Here is a 19,741-nt window from a genome sequence, read left to right on the forward strand (position 1 = left end):
TATAACTTCAATTAGATGAACTTTCAGATTTCACCACCAATTTCCCATAAAGCATATTGCCCACATCTGAATTTATCAGAAAATTCATTAGTTGTTATAAGGACCTCTCTGAAAAGGTGCTCTGAACAAACTACTATATTTTTCATAAAGCATAAGAATACAAATAAGTGATGCTTATCTTTGAGTGTTAAGGTGCAGGTGTCTACATAAAGGGGCATAATAAACTCTTGGGAGGATAGTGCTTTCTGTACCAAAAATTAAACTACTAAAACTTTGTAACTGTAGTGTAATACTATATATTACTGAATGTCAGGGAATTGATCTGTAAGAGGTTAGGTATCTCTTCATGAGATAGATCAATATTTCACTTGTAGGAAGTCATTCTGCCACCACTGACATTATCCCAAACAGGTTGGGACCACTTCTATTCTCTTTTTGCATTACTTATCTCCAAGAAAGTACATGGAGCAATGTTTGAGAAAGCAACTGAGAAAACAAAAGAGAAGGAAATCATATGGGTTCTCCAGTGTACAGGGGGCACAAACCAGATCCAGCCAAAGAACATCAGGTACTGGATAGCATTTAAGAATAATGACCCGTTAAATGTTAAAAAAGATACAAGAAAAATGTCCTACCTTCTAATCTAGTTAAGGAACTATAATATAAACATGCAAATCTCTTTTCAATTCTCCAGTGGTACCCATTTCATTCAGAATAAAATCCAAATCCTTAGCAATAATTATGAGGCCCCCTAGGATCTGGACCTACATCTATCACCTTATTTCCTGTCACTTTCCCCTTCACCTATTTTACAATGGCCAACAATTATATGAAAAAGTACTCAACATCATTACTTTCCATGATAATGCAATTTAAAACCATGAATTACCACCACAAATTTAAAATCATGGACTGAAAATACCAGGTATAGGCAAGGATGATGAACACAACAGCAAATCTCTCACATTGCTGGTGGAAGTGTAAATTGTAAAACCATTTTGGAAAATGTTTGGTAGTGGCTACTAAATCTAAACATACATATACCTGATTATACAGCAATCCCATTTCTTTGGGACATAAACCCCAAAGTAATTAGTGCGTATGCTCATCAAAAGGCATGTATAAGAATGCGCATAGCCCTTTTATTCATAATAGCTCAAAACTGTAAGCAATCTAAATATCCACTAACAGAACAGATTAATAGCATTAAAAAAGAATGCTATAATGCAACACAGATGAATCTCACAGATATAATATTGAGGGGGAAAAACTAGACACAAAAGAGTACATACTGATAATTCTATTTTCATAAAGTTCAAAAGGCAAAATCTGTGATAACAGAAGTAGAATAGTGATTACCTTTATTGATTTGTTCTGAATTAGAGGTATTAAATCAGAAGTAGCATGAGGGAGACTTCTCTGGATGCTAGAAATGTTCTATATCTTAATGTAGGTAGTTGTTGCACAAGTATTTTACACATGTATAAATTCAGAGAGTTGTGCATTTAAGGTCTGTGTTACAGTAAGGTTATGTACAAAATATATGTTTTATATATACACATAAGTATCAATATACTGCTCCCATTGCTCTGGGAACTTTTTGGCTCCGTCAGGCCATTATTTACTTTATTGCTTCTTTTACTGAAAAGGGAATGGAGTACTACTTGGATAGCTGATGCTGAAGTAATTGCTTACCTTTAACAAAGGGCAGCTGCAAAGGTTGGGAAAGGAGAGTGGAAAATTAACTCCTAGAAGGAAATCCTTGTTGCTCAGATATCTCTGCTGGCTCTCCCCTTCTGGATCTCCCCAGGAGCGCAGCTGATGGAGCCTGTAGGAGGCTTTCAGAGACAGGAAAAGAGCTAACCATCTGAAACAAATCACAGCAAACATGCTTATTCAGTGCTCCATGGAGGTTTGAGGGTAGTTCACAGCAGTGAGGAACTTTGTCTCTCATTAACATGTCTCTTTTCTAAATCTTGAGCATTTTAGAAACAGTTCTTTCCTACTTTGAGATAAAACCATTTCATATTTCTGTTCTATAAATTCTACCTTTTGCATGACTTGGCTTGCTACTATGAAAACTAAAATCCTCTGTAAAGCTCATCTCAATATTGAAGAATATTCAATCCTATCACAAAAACTCTATCATGAAAACATCTTCCTATTAGGGAGAGAGCTCTGCCTAATGAGGTCACTATTTATTACATAAAGGCAAGGTAATAAAATAAGGAAAAGCCATTATTACAAAGAATAAGATCATAGAACTAAGTTTCCCAGAACATTTAAGGCAGGCTATGCTGTAATCACTACTAACTAAAGGAATCATTAGCCATCATTTGCCCTATAGAAGCGAATAAAATATAGTAGACTAGCTAGAAATTAAGAAGACCTGAAGACATGGTAGCACTTGGGAAGAGAGCCTGATGTTTTTATTTATGGTACTAGAGGCCCGGTGAATGAAATTTGTGCACGGGGGTGTGTGTCTCTCAGTCCAGCCTGCACCCTCTCCAATCTGGGATCCCTCTCACAATCCAGGACTGCTGGCTCCCAACTGCTAGCCTGCCTGCCTTCCTGATTGCCCCTAACCGCTTCTGCTTGCCAGCCTGATCACCCCCTAACTACTCCCCTGCCAGACTGATTGATGCCTAAATGCTCCCCTGCCAGCCTGATTGCCCCTAACTGCCCTCCCCTGCAGGCCTGGTCCCCCCCAACTTCCCTCCTCTGCCGGCCTGGTCACCCCTAACTGCCCTCCCCTGCAGGTTTGATCGCCCCCAACTGCCCTCTCTTGCAGGCCTGGTCCCTCCCAACTGCCCTCCCCTGCTGGCCTGATCGCCCACAACGGCCCTCCCTTGCAGACCTGGTCCCTCCCCTGCTGGCCATCTTGTGGTGGCTATCTTGTGTCCACATGGAGGCAGCCATCTTGTGTGTTGGAGTGATGGTCAATTTGTATATTACTCTTTTATTAGATAGAATATCATGAGGCATCCAGCAATTATTAAATGATTAAAAGAAAATTAAGACTTCCTAATATAAATTTTCTTTTTAAAAATATATTTTTATTGACATCAGAGAGGAAGGGAGAAGGAGAGATAGAAACCTCAAAATGATGAAAGAGAATCACTGATCGGTTGCCTCCTGCACGCCACGCACTAGGGATTGACCCTGCAACCAGGCATGTACCCTGACATGGAATCGAACTCTGACCTCCCAGTTCAGAGGTTGATGCTCAACCACTGAGCCATGCAGGCCAGGCCCAATTATAAATTTTCAACAACAGAAAAAGAATGAGAGGCTCTGTAAGATATAACATTAAGTGTTTAACCTTCACAGTATTCAACCTTTGTCCTTGTTTGTTTCCAACTAGAGGCCCGTTGCAGGAAGATTCCTGCAAGAACAGGGCTTCTGGCGGGCTTCCCTCCCGCCCCCCGCACTTTCCCTGCTGCCTCTACCCCTCACCCCCCACCCCACGCTTTTCCTCCCGCTGCCGCCGCCCCCTCATCCTCCGCGCTTTCCCTCCTGCAGCCGCCGCCCCCCCCTGCGCTTTCCCTCCCACCGCCAACGCTGCCCCGCACTTTCCCTCCCGCTGCCACCTGGTGCTTTTCCTTCCCTCCCGCCGTCTCTGCCCCCCACCCCACGCTTTCCCTCTCGCAGCAGCCGCCCCCCCGTGCGTTCCCTTCCGCTGCCGCCCCGCACTTTTCGGCCACCCGGCGCCGCATGCCCCGCCCGCTCTTTCCCTCCTGCAGCCTTCTTGCTTTCTGCTTTCCCTCCCTCTTCCTTCTATGCTGTCTTCAGTCTTCACTCCTCCCTCCCTCAGCATATGCAAATTAACCGCCATCTTTGTTGGGTTAATTTGCATACTCACTCTGATTGGCTGTGGGCATCGCGAAGGTACGGTCAATTAGCATTTTCTCTTTTATTAGTGTAGATGGCTCTCTCATCAAACAACGAGCAAACTCCTCACTCACCTGGCCAAAAGTCCCTGAAGCATGAGGTTTGCCATTTCTGCTGGCGATACATCAATAAAGCGAAGGAAAGAAAAACAGCTTTCTTCATTAACACCTAGAATATCAAAGAACAAAGTTAAACACAATAACAAGCCAAGAGATAATACTCAACTAAAACCTGTTTGCTGAACTGATGAATTTTGGCTTAATAATAAAAACATATTTTAAAGATTCTGAATCACAGCTACTTTGATGGAAGTCAGGGTGTCATATGTTTGTACCACAATCATAAGTAGACTAGGCAGACCTATGAGATATGGCACAGATGAGCTACAGTGAAGTTGGCTCATTAGTTACATTTGGGGTTTTTGGATCCTTGGATAACCGCCTTCCTCCTTTTATCATGCCAGACCAAAAGAAAAAAGCAAAGGACAGAAGTAAGAGATTCTGAACTATGGAACCTTTACTTTAATACTACGGAAAATGTTCTAAGTTGAGCAGCTTCTTTTCCTTAGACTAATAAGAATCCTACACTGTCTCTGTCATGTCTCAAGAGTGTTAGAAATTCTTAAGAGTCAGGTATGAAATAAAGCTGGAAGGTCAACGTAATTTTTTTTTTATTGCTTCCTGTTACAGTCACAAATCACAGCATCTATAGATGAAGATGACTAATTTACTTAAATCTTATTAAGACTGTATAAATAAAAACCTAGCATGCAGGCAAACCACTATTAGTTCCAGATCTGTCACTCAGCAAAACAAAGAGAAACACCCTGATAAATCCTTGGCAAACTATCCTTCCCAAAGATCAAAACACCTACCTTTTCTGTGAAAGAGAGACTGTTGGATATAGTCCGGTGCAAATGGAGAAAGTAGAACCCTTAACCACCTGTAAAGTAAGTAAATAAAATAAATCCAAACCCAAATTTGATTTTTTAAAAAATATATAGCTCTGCCGAAACCGGTTTGGCTCAGTGGATAGAGCGTCGGCCTGTGGACTGAAAGGTCCCAGGTTCGATTCCGGTCAAGGGCATGTACCTTGGTTGCGGGCACATCCCCAGTGGGGGTTGTGCAAGAGGCAGCTGATCGATGTTTCTCTCTCATCGATGTTTCTAACTCTCTATCCCTCTCTCTTCCTCTCTGTAAAAAGTCAATAAAATATATATATTAAAAAATAAAATAAAATAATAAATAAATAAAATATACATATATTATTTATTTCAGAGAGGAAGGGAGAGGGAGAGATAGAAACATCATCAGAAAGAGAACAATTGATGGCTGGCGCCTGCACGCCCCTGACTGGGAATCAAGCCTGCAACCCGGGCATGTGCCTGACCAGGAATCAAACTGTGACTTCCTGGTTCATCGGTTGATGCTCAACCACTGAGCAACACAGGCCTCTTTTACAGATCTCTTTTGGTGCAAGTGCATATTTGCACACAGGTGCATATTTCTCATGTGGAAAAGCAACTAGAAGTGGCTGGGGCCTTTAAGGTCATCCAGTTAAATCCTTTACAGTGCACAGATTTTCCTACCACAAGATCCCTTAATTATGTTTTAGTGAGGAATTCAAACATTCTCCACTAAAATTTTCTCCACAATCCCACATATTACAAAAACACTCTTTTAGAGTAAACAGATATTAATATTTGCTCACCTATCTCGTGAATGGTTGAAGACCCTGATCTGTCCGTGATGGTAGATAAATTTTGAAATCTGGTATGGCTTTAGGGAAATATGAAATGGAGACCAAGTTTCTTGTCGTTCAAATAACTCTGGGTGATTACACACCTAAGAGAAAGGGAAAGAACACAACATTGTTATGTGCAAACATCACTCTATAAATGATGGGGGAATCCCAAACCCTGAATGTTTACCTTTGTGAATAAATACTCTGCCATTTTCATCTCTTTTTAACAGTATTTATTTGGAATCAAGGTTAGAGGCCTTTTACTTGAAGTGGGTTAATAAAGACAACTCCAGGGCAACTGATCTAAGCTCTTACCTTTCTAAACTGCATGACCAGATTCATGAGGCTGCTGGTGGTAGTCTGTGCTTGCTGGGTAGAGCCCATAGAAGATTGCAATAAATCCTCAATAGAAATTTTGTTCTTTAGTGCCTGATATAGTAGCTTTTGTCGACTGGTCAGTTGGCAATACATTAGAATCTCAATCTAAAAACCAGTGAAAACATTTATATTTTGAAAAACAGTTTAGAAGGAAATTCAGTATCAACACATGTAAGCCAGATGATTGAAAAAATATATATGCATCTCTAGAAACACATTATCCCTATAAATCTGTGATGTGGTTAATTATCCAGAAATGTGTTTTTTTTCCTTGACTCTCTTTCCCTGTCACTCAATCTACATGCTGTCCCTGGGCAATTTCTTCCATTTCCAATAGCACAATCATTGCCCATTACAGTGACTTACAACAAAAATATATCCCTAAACTCCGCTAGCCCCATACTGTCAACTGCCTACTATAATAAAAATAGTATCACTCAGAGAATTCACAGCAGTTTTATGTTTTTAATAAAAAATCTGTTTTTTATTTTATTTCAGACAGAGGAGGGGGGAGGGAGAGATAGAAACATCAGTGATGAAAGAGAATCAACTTCTATCGGTGTCTCCTACTGGGGATCGAGCCCTAAACCTGGGTATGTGCCCTGACCGGGAATTGAACCGTGACTTCCTGGTTCATGGATTGATGCCCAACCAGTGAGCCACACCAGCTGGGTGAAGCAGTTTTATATGTTACATATCAGAAAACAATTATCTTTTCCACAATTTACTAAACTGATTAACAGCATTACCATTCACTGAGCTGCCCAAAGAGAAACATTAGTCAGCTTTGATTTCCTCTCTCATACCCCATGTTTAATCATTTCCTAAGTCCCTCAACTCAACCTAGAAATTTACTTCTTTATTTTTATTTTATTTTATTTTATTATTGATTTCAGAGAGGAAGAGAGGGAGAGATAGAAACATCCTATATAATAAAAGCCTGATATGCTAAGTGTCCAGTTGTCCGTTAAACCAATTAAAGCCTTATATGCTAATGATATGCTAAGGCTGCTCAACCGCTCACTATGACGTGCCCGGAATACCAGGGGACAGACAGTCGATTGGTCGACCAGTCACTATGACATGCACTGACCACCAGGGGGCAGACACTCCAACCAGTAGGTTAGCTTGCTGCTGGGGTCTGGCTGATCGGGACTGAGAAAGATGGGCTGGACACGCCCTGGAGCCCTCCCGCAGTCCCTCTCTGACCCCCGATCATGCACCAGTGGGTTCCCTCAACCTGGCCTGCTCCCTCTCACAATCCAGGACCCCTCGGGGGATGTCGGAGAGCCAGTTTCAGTCAGATCCCACAGGTCAGGCCGAGGGACTCCACTGGTGCACGAATTCATGCTCCGGGCCTCTAGTCAATGATAAGAGAGAATCATCGATTGGCCACCTCTTGCATGCCCCTTCTGGGGACCGCAACCCGGGCACATGCCCTTGACTGGAATCGAACCTGGGACTCCTCAGTCCATAGATTGATGCTCTATCGACTGAGCCAAACCGGCTAGGGCTAGAAATTTACTTCTAACCACTTTTTATGTCTTATTCTGGAATCTTCCTGCTGCCAGCCAGTCTCTGCTGATTCTAAAAAAGTTTCCTTACAAATTTTGTAATTCAACTGCTGAAAAAACCTTCAATGTACATTTCTGCCTATAGTAAAATATTAAAAATTCTCCAATAGGTAGAAAAGACCTCCCATAATCTAACCCACCCAATTGTCCCAGTCTTATCACTACGTCTTCCTTAGCAAGCATGGTCTAAATAATGTCTGCCAAACATACTGTATATCTGAATGTTGCTCCACCTTTGTTCACATTGTTCTTGTTGCCTAGCACCCCCTTTCTATAATTTTCCTAGTAAATGCCAACTCTTTATTCCAGATCTACCTCACATGTCATCTCTTTGATGCCTTCCATAACCCTCCCTAAGAGAACTACTCCCTTATCTATGTTCCCATTATACAGTAGTTCACATAGACAATCACTGTATCTCTATGACACAGTATTAGTTATTTGTCTCCTTTGGAAATCTGAACAGAAACTGGAGACTTTACATATCAATAAGTACCAGTGCATGGCATGCAATAAGAGTTCAATAAATAACTATATTAAATATTATTATTTACTAGATCAGAAACATTACTGATGCCTAAGAAATGTACACTCTATACAGTGATTAAGAACCATGCTACATCTTCTGATCACCTCCCTACTGACCATTAACAGTATTATGACACTGCTATTGTTTTCTAAGTCCTCTGTGATAAGAAAAGCCTCAAGGATCTATTTTTTAAATAAAGTATATTCCTTCCATCAGGTACATCTGTGTGACAGTGCTCTTTAATTAAAATCTGCCAGTTTCACAAAACAGCCACCCAGATTTTTAAAAAAAGATATAAAACAAAGGTACACTGCTCCTTTCTTTGAAGGTGTGCATCACCACCACAATCTTCCAAAGAGAGTTACTAATTTCAAAACAACCCATCCTTCTGACAGTGATGGAAAAGAACTGATATTATCAAGGATCTGGAAAGCTGCCTTTGTTAGAAACAGGTGGACTCTATGGAATATGGAAAAAAACTCCAAAGGACTGAGAACTGGTAGAAAAAAAGGAGAATATGGGGAGAATTATAGAAGTCTGGTAAAGATACCTGGCCTGCAATATTTATAAGCCAAAATTATTGGCTTTGTATGAGAAAAATGTTATAACCCAAAGCACATTAAAATTCAAAATCTAACTCTCAGTTGCAGAAATACAGGAGAGAGAAGGAACATGTCTGACACCACCATGATGATGTAATTTGCAAAATCCAGTATGTGGGAAACTCTATAGGACAAATAACTCAGTTTCTTCAACAAAGAATGCAAGGGAAAGCCGAGGGAGGGATTAAAAGATACTTAAGCCCTGGTCAGTTAGAGCGTCAGCCCAGGAATGGAAGGGTTGCCGGTTTGATTCCCAATCAAGGGCATGTACCTTGGTGCAGGCTCAATCCGTCCCTGTCCGGGAGAGTGTAGGAGGCAACCAATCAATGTGTCTCTGTCACATCTATGTCTCTTTCTCTCTCTCTCTCTTCCTTTTCCCTCCCTCTCTCTCTAAAAACCAATGGAAAAATATGCTCAGGTGAGGATTAAAAAAGATAAAGAAATACTTAAGAGACATGTCACCCAAATGCTATGTGTGGATCTTGCTTGGATTCTGATTTCAAAAATCTAATTCTGAGAGTGAGAGTGAGAGAAAAAGAGGCGAGAATCAACTGGGGATATCTGAGCACTGACTGCTATGTAATACTACAATAAAGTAAATGTCATTTTCAGTAGGGGCAACAATGATATGTGGTTATGTATTTTTTAAAAGACCAAATTTTTAGAGATATATATGAAAATTTTTATAAATGAAATAAAAGACGTCTGGGATCTGATTCAGAATAATCTAGAAGGGTGGGGGATGCTAGTATCCATGAGTTGATCATTATTGAAGCTGTATGGTGACTACAAAAAGGTTCATTATATTATGTTTTCTACTTTCATAATATTTCAAATTCTCCACAAATCAGACTATAAAACAAAAAGAAAAAATATTACTTGCTGTGATTATTTGACTCATATGAAATCTTTGATCCACTCAGGTTTAAAGGTCTTCTCTCAATCAAACTAATTTACTTTTCAAGTAAACATTTATCAAGAAACATTTTTTCTCCCTAGACCCTAAGGTGGTGCCTAATTAATAAGGCTTAATAAACTCATGAGGTTTTCTTTCCTTACCTTGTCAGACAATTCATTTTCTACATCTTTCTTGATTCTCCTCAGCATAAATGGCTTCAAGATCATGTGTAAGCGAGAGAGTTGATCTGAAATGCCAGGAGGAACCCCACCATAAGTAATACATTATTTCAATTTAACACAAACAAAAGAAAAGTCACAAACATCTCTCACTAAACTGTGTTAACACCTTTTGGCTTAATGATTCTATGAAAGAAGACTGAAACAAATTTTCCCCCCCAAGTAGGAGACCAAGGGATCTGAATTTTCCATAGTATCTTCGTATAGTCAACCGGGCAAATGCATTTTGCTCTCACTCAGACCAAAAAGACCACCTTATTTTTATTAGAATTCACCTTTATAATGTTTAAAGGAACATTTTTATTAATAAAATAGAGTTCTCATATAGGTCTAATGCAAGCTATCTGTGGCCCCTAATGTTCCCCAAAATCATGTTTTCAAATTATGTCAGCAAATAACAACTGTAGTATAAGAAATTACTTAAGGACTTTTCTAATAGTTAAAAGATGTCACTTCATGTTTCTATAACAAACACTACATGAGTCTCTTAAAAAATAATACTCAACAAGATCAACAGTATTGACACATCATGTTAAAAATGTTCACAGTAGAAACAAATTTTAATATAAACAGAAACTAACAAAAATGAACCTTCTAGTATTTTCAGTTTTTATCACAGGAAAAAAACCTTACCCCATTCCACAAAGAACAGAATTCTGACAGGAATTTTTCAGGAACTATGTGGAAATCTGACTCTGCCTACTCTGTCTTGATTACCCAACAATACAGTAAAACCTCGATATACAGACTAATTTGGGTGAGGAGGTGTCTGTTAAAGCTGAAAATCTGTTGTATAATAAAGTAGGTTTTCTGAATGTGAATGTTAAAAAATTGACAAATTAGTTAGTTTACCTGTTTTTACTCATGTAGACACATTTGTGTAATTAAAATTACGTATGTATGAAAAGCTTAATTTCACAGAAAAGTTTTCTGTATGTGTTCCTGTAATTTTACATTTATACTGAATGGGTCTAATGAAGGTGTGCATTCACCAGTCACCTTAAGTAAACAAATGCATGCAGCTAGGGTGTAGTTTAGTGAACATGGAAACAGCCGGCAAGGCATGCGTTAAAACTGCTGCAGAAAGTCACACCACAGGACAACAGAACCAATTACTGCGCCCAAAGAGATGTGATCGCGTGCTAATCATTCACTGAACATTGTTTACAAGCGCTGACTCTTGGATTTAAATATGTAAACTATAGTTGTAGATATGTAATATTTATTTATTTCGGCAAAATTACTACAATGCTTTAACAAAAACAAAAAACTTGTTAATTTAATTATAAGCAAATCTTGGTTAAAAGCATTTTAAAATTAACAGGGTTTTAATTTTCACATATGACATACGGACCAGAAATTTTGTCCGTTAAATCAGAAGTCCTTTAAATCAAAGTCCACAAAATTGAGGGCTTACTGTACAGCAACATCACCTGAATCAATTAGTCCATTTTTAAATTCTTTTAAACATAAACAAAGTACATAATTTTTTTTTTTACTTTTAAAATTGTTTATTCAACTTGATTGGTAAAGATAATGTCCTTCAAACATGAAAAACTGATCTAAATATGGCATCTGAACAAAGGACCATAAAAGCTTCTAGTTACTATATCTATTATTAAATTGTTCTTTTTAATCTCAATTATTTCTTTCTCTTTAGACAAATATCCCAATCAGGAGGAACCTATTCTTTTTTTTCTTTTTCTTTATTGAAAAAGAAAAAAAAGAATAGGTTCCTAAGTATACAAGAAAAAAATTCTACATATAGAAAAGGCATACAATATGTTTTTGCCTATACTGATCCGTAGAAGAAAGTTCATAAAAGTACTCACTCTCATCAATGGCAGATTTGTTTTCGGCATGGCTCTCAATGTCCTTGGAAAACCACTCATTAAATTCCTCATGTGAATCAAATAATGTTGGCATAATGAAATGCAGCAGAGCCCAGAGCTGGAAACAAAAGAAAAGTGAAATAGCTGCAGAGCAACAAAATGACAGTGTGAGGGTTTAGAGAGAAAGTTGCAGGTATGTGTGTATGTTTGTGTCTTGGTGCATGTGTATGTATGAGTGAATGAGAGGGACAGAAACAGTGTGTGGGCACATACCTCATCACCCAATATTAATTCTATAAAGTGCTATAGCAAAATGTAGTTACTTTTCAATTAATTTCAAACTAAAAGTCAGAAAGTGTACGTCCCCTCAGATTTTGCGGTGGAATAGTTTTAAAGATCTTACACATATTAAAAAACCCATTCCACAATTGTATAAAATCTGAGGTAACATAACTTGCTAATAATAACTCCAGATCAGGAGTTAGCAAATTATAATCTGCCGTGCCAAGTCTGGCCTGTCATCTTATTTTTACAAATAAAGTTTTATTGAACATACCACATTTACTCATTTATGGATCATCTATGGCTGCTTACATATTATAATAGCAAGGTTAAATAGTGTGACATTGACTGTATGGCAGGTAAAGTCTAAAATATTTACTATCTGGCTCTCTACAGAAAGTTTTCTGATCCCTGCTATAGATGATCAAATATCTTTCCTAAAGAAAAAAATGTTACCTTTTAATTCTAGCATAAAAACATCTCTGCTTTGGAAAGGGTAGCATCCCAATGTGGTCACTGTTTATTACATAAATACAAAGAAATAAAGTAACTTATTTGCTTTTTGCCAAAGAATTAAAAAATAGGAACGATGCCAAAAAACCCACTTAGGGTAAGCTATGTTCAAATTCTTCTTTATGTGGGAATTATAATTTGCACAGAGTATTAATACTCAAGATTGGCATGTGTGAAGACTTCTATTCTCTGCTGGAGCCATTCTGTTTAATGCAGACCTAAAACTGAGACCTAGTGCCTACCTCTGCCATGGTGTTCTGAATGGGGGTCCCAGTTAGCAGAAGCCGATTCCGACACTGGAACTGCAAGAGGATCTTCCAACGAACACTGTCCAATAGGATGAATTACAAATTCCAAGTTAGCTACAAATCTTTCTCCACCCTACCAAGTCCCCATATTTCTAAAAATTTTTTCCAAAAAAATAACAAACACTCAGAATCAACTACTCCACTATGTACACAATTGAAAAATACTATTCAACAAAGCTGAGGATAGGAAATTTCAGAGGACTGACTTCTGCCTCTATACTGAAAATATGGGACTAGACTTTACGAAAAAAAGCCCCAAACAAGCAGAGAAGGATCCTTTCTGGCTTGATAAACTCCTCTTTGTGTTGACACAAACCAGTTCATTATAAGGCACTCATCAGTAGTAGGAAGCTTTAAAATTGATTTTAGGGGAAGCCCGTGAAAAGAAAATGCAAAGAGAATCTATCATCTATGGCAATGAACATTTCCTACTTTGAAAGTGCAATATGAAGAACTGCCCTTCAGATGATGGAATGTTCCATGGAAAATACCATCCTGCCAGTTAACATGGACCTTTAAAGAAGTCCTATGTGTTCACCAACAGTTAATAAAAATGCCTCAAACCTAAGGTTTAATACTACTGAATAACACTTTATAGTCAAACACTTGTTTACTATTCAGTTTGGGAACTTAAAAGTATTAGAATATTTTCCCTGGCTGTTGTGGCATACTGCACTGGAGGGTTGCTGGTTCAATTCCTGTCAAGGGCACATACTTGGGTTGCAGATTCACCTTTGGCCCCAGTAGAAGTGCATGAGGGAGGCAACCAATTGATGTGTCTCTCTTACATCCATGTTTCTCTCTCTCCCCTTCTCTCCCCCTCATCCAGTCTCTCAAAAAAAAAAAAAAATGGAAAAAATATTCTCGGGTAAGGATTAACAACAACAACAAAAAATTATTGGAATGTTTTAAACATATAACTTCCAATAAAGATTCTTGGGAAATTCTAATAACCATCCAGGGACTAGGACAACTTACATAAAGCAGACAGAACCTACAATCCACATAAATGTAACATTCTACTTCCTACTAAGACCTGTTTAAAATAATCCCTAGAGGAAAGGGCAGACACTACTTCCTCCACAAAAATTTTCCTTGAAGAACAAAGATCTATTAAAATGTCATAATTATTGAGTAGAGAAATAGAATTAGAAAAATCCTTATATTTTAAACATTAATATTTATGTTCCATGAAAAATGCAAAAGGGAACTTCTGACTTCTGGTCAGATGAATGGCTTATGGGGAGACCATATCATTCCATCTTCTGAAACCTCTCTGATCTTTATTTTCACGTGTGTATATAGCACACAGATACAGTTGACCCTTGAACAACATGGGTTTAAACTGTGAGGATCCACTAACATGGATGTTTTTCAATAAATATAGTAAATGTATTTTCTCTTCCTTATGATTTTCTTAAGTAACATTTCCTTTTTTGTTGTTGTTTTTTTGTTAATACTCACCTGAGGATACTTTTTCCATTGATTTTTTTAGAGAGTGGAAGGGATGGGGAGAGACAGAGAGAAACATTGGTTTCTTACTGCACATACCACAACGGGTCCAGGGATAGAGCTTGCAACCAAGGTACAAGCCCTTGACCAGAATCAAACCCATGATCCTTCAGTCTGTAGACTGACGCTTTAACCACTGAGCTAAACCAGCTAGGGCAGTAACATTTTCTTTTCTCTAGCTTAGTTTACTGTAAAAATTCAATATATAATACATGTAACATACAAAATATGTGTTAATCGACTGTTTATGTTATTGGTAAAACTTCCAGTGTTTGGAGAGTCAAAAGTTTTATGTGGATTTTCAACTGCAGGGAGTTAGGGGGACTGATTTTGGCACCCCTAACCACCACACTGTTGAAGGGTCAACTGTATATCATATTTCTACATATCCTCAGTCCAAAGAGTTTGGGTTCTACTACTCATGTTACCTGGAGCTACTCTTGAGCGCCTGAGCCTCGTCCAGTACCATGTACTGCCACTTGACCCGCTGGAAATACTTTACATCCTGCACCACCAGCTGGTAGCTGGTGATAACCACGTGGAAGGGAGCATCCTGAGTGTAAAGGGTCTTCTGTAAATATAAGAGGGCAAGGGTGAAAAGAGATACCTAACAATTCATATAAGATAATGAGGAATAAATTGTATTTTCTAAGGCCAAGTTTATAATAGCTCTAAAGATGTGCTTCTCCCATCTGGGAGATGTACAGTGAATTAAACTACAACTGTTTTTAAAGTAGTCACCTTAATCACAAATCATCTTAAAAACTAGTATTTAGCTTATTAAAGAAAAAAGTTCTTATTTAATCCTGGACTTCAATCAAATCCAGCTGACTGTCTATATTAGGAAAAACATTGTAACAATGTAAAAGAAAAAAAGTGCACTTGCCTAGTGCCAGAAATATGTAAGAAGATTTTGTATATGAAAAATTACTCAAATCAATTTAAGAAATAATTATCTCATATATATACATTGAGAGTTACCTGACTCCAGAATCTCCTTATGACTTTTCTATCATGAGGATTTCCCCAATATGGTAGCACCTGGAAAAGGACCAATACATTACTCAGAATGATTTTAAAAGAACCTAAAACAAAATAAATCTAGGAATTCCTCTTCTGTCATGGCTTGACTAGCACTCCTCCTGCTGACCAAATTAAAAACACATATTCAAAACATCTGTTTGAAAGTATCGAAGAGCTAAGCTACTGAGGCAGTGGAGAATTAAAGAGACAAGATCCAGAAAAGAAAGCAAGCCCAGAAAGAAAATCCTGGCACCTGTACATGTTCCCCCTGAAGGTGATCCTTTCAAAAAGTTCTGGTTGAGAGGCTAAGAAACTGAGCAGAGTTTTTTGTTGTTGTTGTTTTTCCTTAAGAGATGTGGAGCCCACAGAATAAAAACTGTATTTCAAGGAGGAGGGATTCTGATAAGCATCAACCTCCTTGGCTTTAAGTTAGGATCAAAGAGTATATACACATAGTAGTAATAAAGATAAACTATACACAGGCTGCCTTAACAGACACAGTCATCCCTCAATATTTATAGGAAATTGGTTCCAGTACCACCTGAAGATACCAAAACCCATGGATGGCAAAGTGTTTGCACATAACCTACGCATATCTTCCTGTATACCTGCAATCATCTCTAGTTTATTTATAATACCTAATATAATGTAAATGTTATGTAAATCATTGTTATACTGTATTGTTTAGGGAATGACAAGAAAAAAGTCTGTACACGTTCCGACTTGTACATTGTAGGCCTAATAATACAGTACACATTAGCACAATGTAACTTTCCCACCAAATATTGTTTGAATCCACAGTTGGTTGAATCCCTCAGATATGGAGGGCCCACTATACTGAATTTCAGCTTCAAATCATCTCAATTCCTGACTAGATTAAGGAGATTTGGATTATTAGTGTCCCAGAAAAATAATTTAGTGACAAAAAAACAAAACAAAACCCAAAACACAGAAATCCTCTCTTTGGAAGAAAATATTCTAGAACCCACAAATATCTCTAGAATTTTCCCCATACATTGTCTGGCATACAATTAAAACAAAAACCAAAACCAGACATATGGAAAGATCAGACCATTTGATTGAAAAGAGAAAAAAAGAAACAAAGCCAGGAGAGATCAAGATAATGAAAATATCAGAAAAAGACTTAGAAAGAATTCAATGACATGTTAGATGCAGCTTAAGAGAAAGTTAGTGAACTAGAAGAAAATATCCAGACTAAATCATGGAGAAACAAAAGAATGCAAAGTTCAGCATTTTTGTGTGTGTGATGTCTCTAGGGCTTTCTTTCTTTTTATCCAGACGGGGGTCAAAGTATTTCTTGAATTTATAGCTTGATGTCTTTTGTAGTTTTCAAAAATCTCAGCCAGATGGAAGCACAAATATGCAGAAAGGAATGAATATCAATTAAAACAATGAACATGTAATATGAATAAAACTAAATAAATTTAAAATGTATAAATAATAGAATGTCTTACGTGATTTAAAATATGCTACTTTTAAAAAGTGGTACATGTATTCTCCTAGGTATCTACTGAAGAATAAAATGAATATATAATTAGCAAGTTAAGAGGGGAAGAAAAAAAAGGTAATAAAATCTAATCAATCCAAATGGAGCCAAGAAAGGAGAGAAAAAGGAAAGCTGAACATGTGAAAGAACCAGAAAGCAAACAGCAAGGCAGATTTAAACTACATACACAATAATTACATTACAAGTAAGCATAAATATCTGTCTATAATAATAAAAGCATAATATGCTAATTAGACCGGACAGCCGGACGACCTTCCGGACGAAGCCGGGGCTTCGAGGGAAGCCCGGGTCCCGGGTGCCGGAGGGAAGCTGGTGTCGGCGGGAAGCTGGTGCCGGCAGCTGGGGGAAGGAAGGCCTACTCTTGCATGAATTTCGTACACTGGGTCTCTAGTTTCATAATATTAAAAGGTTCAATTCATCAGGATTATCAAATAATTATAAATTTGTATATATCTCGAAGAACCTCAAAATATATAAAGCAAAAATGAATAAATCCATAATTGTGGAAAATTTTAACATCTCTGTCAGTCAGTAATAGGACAGGCAGACAAAAAAAAATCAATAAAGATACAGAAAAGCTGAACAAGTTAAAGTTAACAAACCTGACCTACTTAACATATATATATAACACTACACTCAACAACTATAGAATAGACACTATTTTCAGACATTTATAAAAACTGACCATATTCTGGGCCATAAAAGCAAAGTTCAACAAATTTTAAAAGATTAATATCATAAAAAGCATGTTATCTTATCACAGTGGATTTAAGCTATAAATTAATAAGAAAAAGGTACCTAGAAAACCATGCTTTGTTTGGAAATTAAGAACCACACTTTTATTTTACTTTAAAATATTTTTGTGGATTTCAGAGAGGAAGGGAGAGGGAGAGAGACAGAAACATCAATGATGAGAGAAAATCATAAATCAATTGCCTCCTGCACACCCCCTACTGGGGATCAAGCCCACAAACTGGACATGTGCTGGGGCCAGGAAATGAATCATGACCTCCTGGTTCATAGGTCGACACCCAACCACTGAGCCACACCAGCCAGGCAGAAACCACATTTTTAAATGACCAATGAGCCTATAAGAACTTGCAGTAAAAGCTAGAAATTATTTTGCATTGAAAGATAATAGAAAATGTGACCCAACAAACCTTTGCATGGCTATACTCATGCTTAGAAAGCAATTAATACCCTTAAATACACATATTAGAAAAAAACAAAAATCAACCATCCAAGTTCCATCTTGAGACGTTAGAAAAATTTTAAAGTTTACCAAAAAAGTAGACAAGAATAACAAAACAGAATAAATAAATGAAATAGAAAACATACAGAATAGCCTGTATCAGGGATGAAAAGTGGTACATTAACTATAAAAAAATAAATCATATTTCATGGGAAAAATGAGGACATCAGAGGCAATGATCACACTAGAACCATAAAACAAGTCTTACTTGCCAAATAAAATGAACTTTCAGATATTATCATCATAGATCTAAGTATCTTTTGAATGTAAACTAACTGTAAACCCGAACAGAGTCTACACACCTATGTTCTTTAGGGAGGTGAAAACATTTCTGACAATCTAAAGGAGTAGTAGCAATAGAAACAATGAATCAATAAAACAGAGGTCATCAAACCTTTTTTGTAAATGGCCATATAATAAATATTTCTGCTTTGCAGGCCATACAGTCTCTGTCACAACTACTGAATTCAGCCATAAGTAATACATACACAAAAGAGCATGACTATGTTCCAATATATACGATTTAAATTTCATACATCCTTTGTTATGAAATATTTTTAATCAACAATTTAAAAATGTAAAAACTATTCTTAGCATGCAAGCTGTACAAAAAAAACAGGTGGCAGATTCCCCAATAAGTTAAATATTGAATGATTTAGCAATTCTGCTCCTAAATACATACCCAAAAGAACTGAAAAACAAGACAGGTGTTCAAACAAAAACCTGTACACGAATGTTCACAGCAATGCTATTAACAATAAGCAAAAGGTAGAAACAACCCAAGTATCCATCAATAGATGAATGGATAAACAAAATACAGTATCCTATATAATAAAAGCCTAATATGCTAAGTATCCGGTTCTCTGGTCGGCCATTCAACCAATCAAAGCGTTATATGCTAATGATATGCTAAGGACGCTCAATTGCTCGCTATGACATGCACTGACCACCAAGGGATAGACAGTCAACCAGTCGCTATGACATGCACTGACCATAGGGAGTAGACGCTACGACCAGTTGGTTAGCTTGCTGCTGGGGTCCGGCTGATCGGTACTGAGCGAGACGGGCTGGACATGCCCTGGAGCCCTCCCGCGGTCCCTCCCCAGCTGGCCAACCTCCCGTGTTCCTCCCTGGCCCCGATTGTGCACCAGTGGGGTCCCTCGGCCTGGCCTGTGCCCTCTCACCATCTGGGACCCCTTGGGGCATGTCGGAGAGCTGGTTTCAGCCTGATCCCACAGGCCAGGCTGAGGGACCCCACTGGTGCACAAATTTGTGCACCAGGCCTAGAATCCAGATAATTATTCAGTCAAAGGAGTGAAGTACTGATATATCCTATAACACAGATGAACCTTGAAAACATTATGCTAAGTGAAAAGAAGCCAGACATAAAAGCCCTTACATTGCATGATTCCAGTTATATGAAATATCTAGCTAAAATAAGCAAACCCATGGACACAGAAAGATTTGTGGTAACCAGGGTCTAGAGGAGGTTTCTGTTTGGCACCATGAAGGAGATTCTGCAACCAGATATCAGTGATCACTGCACCATATTGTATATGTACTTAATGCTACTTAACTGTACACTTTAAATTGGTACATATTATGTTATGCGTACTTTATCACAATATTTAAAAACT

General features: G+C 37.9%; 1 protein-coding gene across 1 annotated transcript in view; it reads right to left on the reverse strand.

Moving 5' to 3' along the window:
- INO80 (INO80 complex ATPase subunit) overlaps nucleotides 1-19,741 on the reverse strand; it is a 171,031-nt gene that overhangs the window by 78,897 nt on the left and 72,393 nt on the right. Inside the window, exons 15-24 of the mRNA XM_079768167.1 lie at nucleotides 15,283-15,342; nucleotides 14,730-14,872; nucleotides 12,724-12,808; nucleotides 11,687-11,804; nucleotides 9,777-9,862; nucleotides 5,950-6,117; nucleotides 5,602-5,735; nucleotides 4,766-4,833; nucleotides 3,966-4,059; nucleotides 1,696-1,867 (exon numbers count right to left, since the gene is read on the reverse strand). Of these exons, the coding sequence (XP_079624293.1) occupies nucleotides 1,696-1,867; nucleotides 3,966-4,059; nucleotides 4,766-4,833; nucleotides 5,602-5,735; nucleotides 5,950-6,117; nucleotides 9,777-9,862; nucleotides 11,687-11,804; nucleotides 12,724-12,808; nucleotides 14,730-14,872; nucleotides 15,283-15,342 (1,128 nt within the window). The remainder of the gene's footprint in view (nucleotides 1-1,695; nucleotides 1,868-3,965; nucleotides 4,060-4,765; nucleotides 4,834-5,601; nucleotides 5,736-5,949; nucleotides 6,118-9,776; nucleotides 9,863-11,686; nucleotides 11,805-12,723; nucleotides 12,809-14,729; nucleotides 14,873-15,282; nucleotides 15,343-19,741) is intronic.

Source organism: Cnephaeus nilssonii (genome assembly GCF_951640355.1).
Source record: "Cnephaeus nilssonii genome assembly, chromosome: 4".
Lineage (NCBI taxonomy): Eukaryota > Metazoa > Chordata > Mammalia > Chiroptera > Vespertilionidae > Cnephaeus > Cnephaeus nilssonii.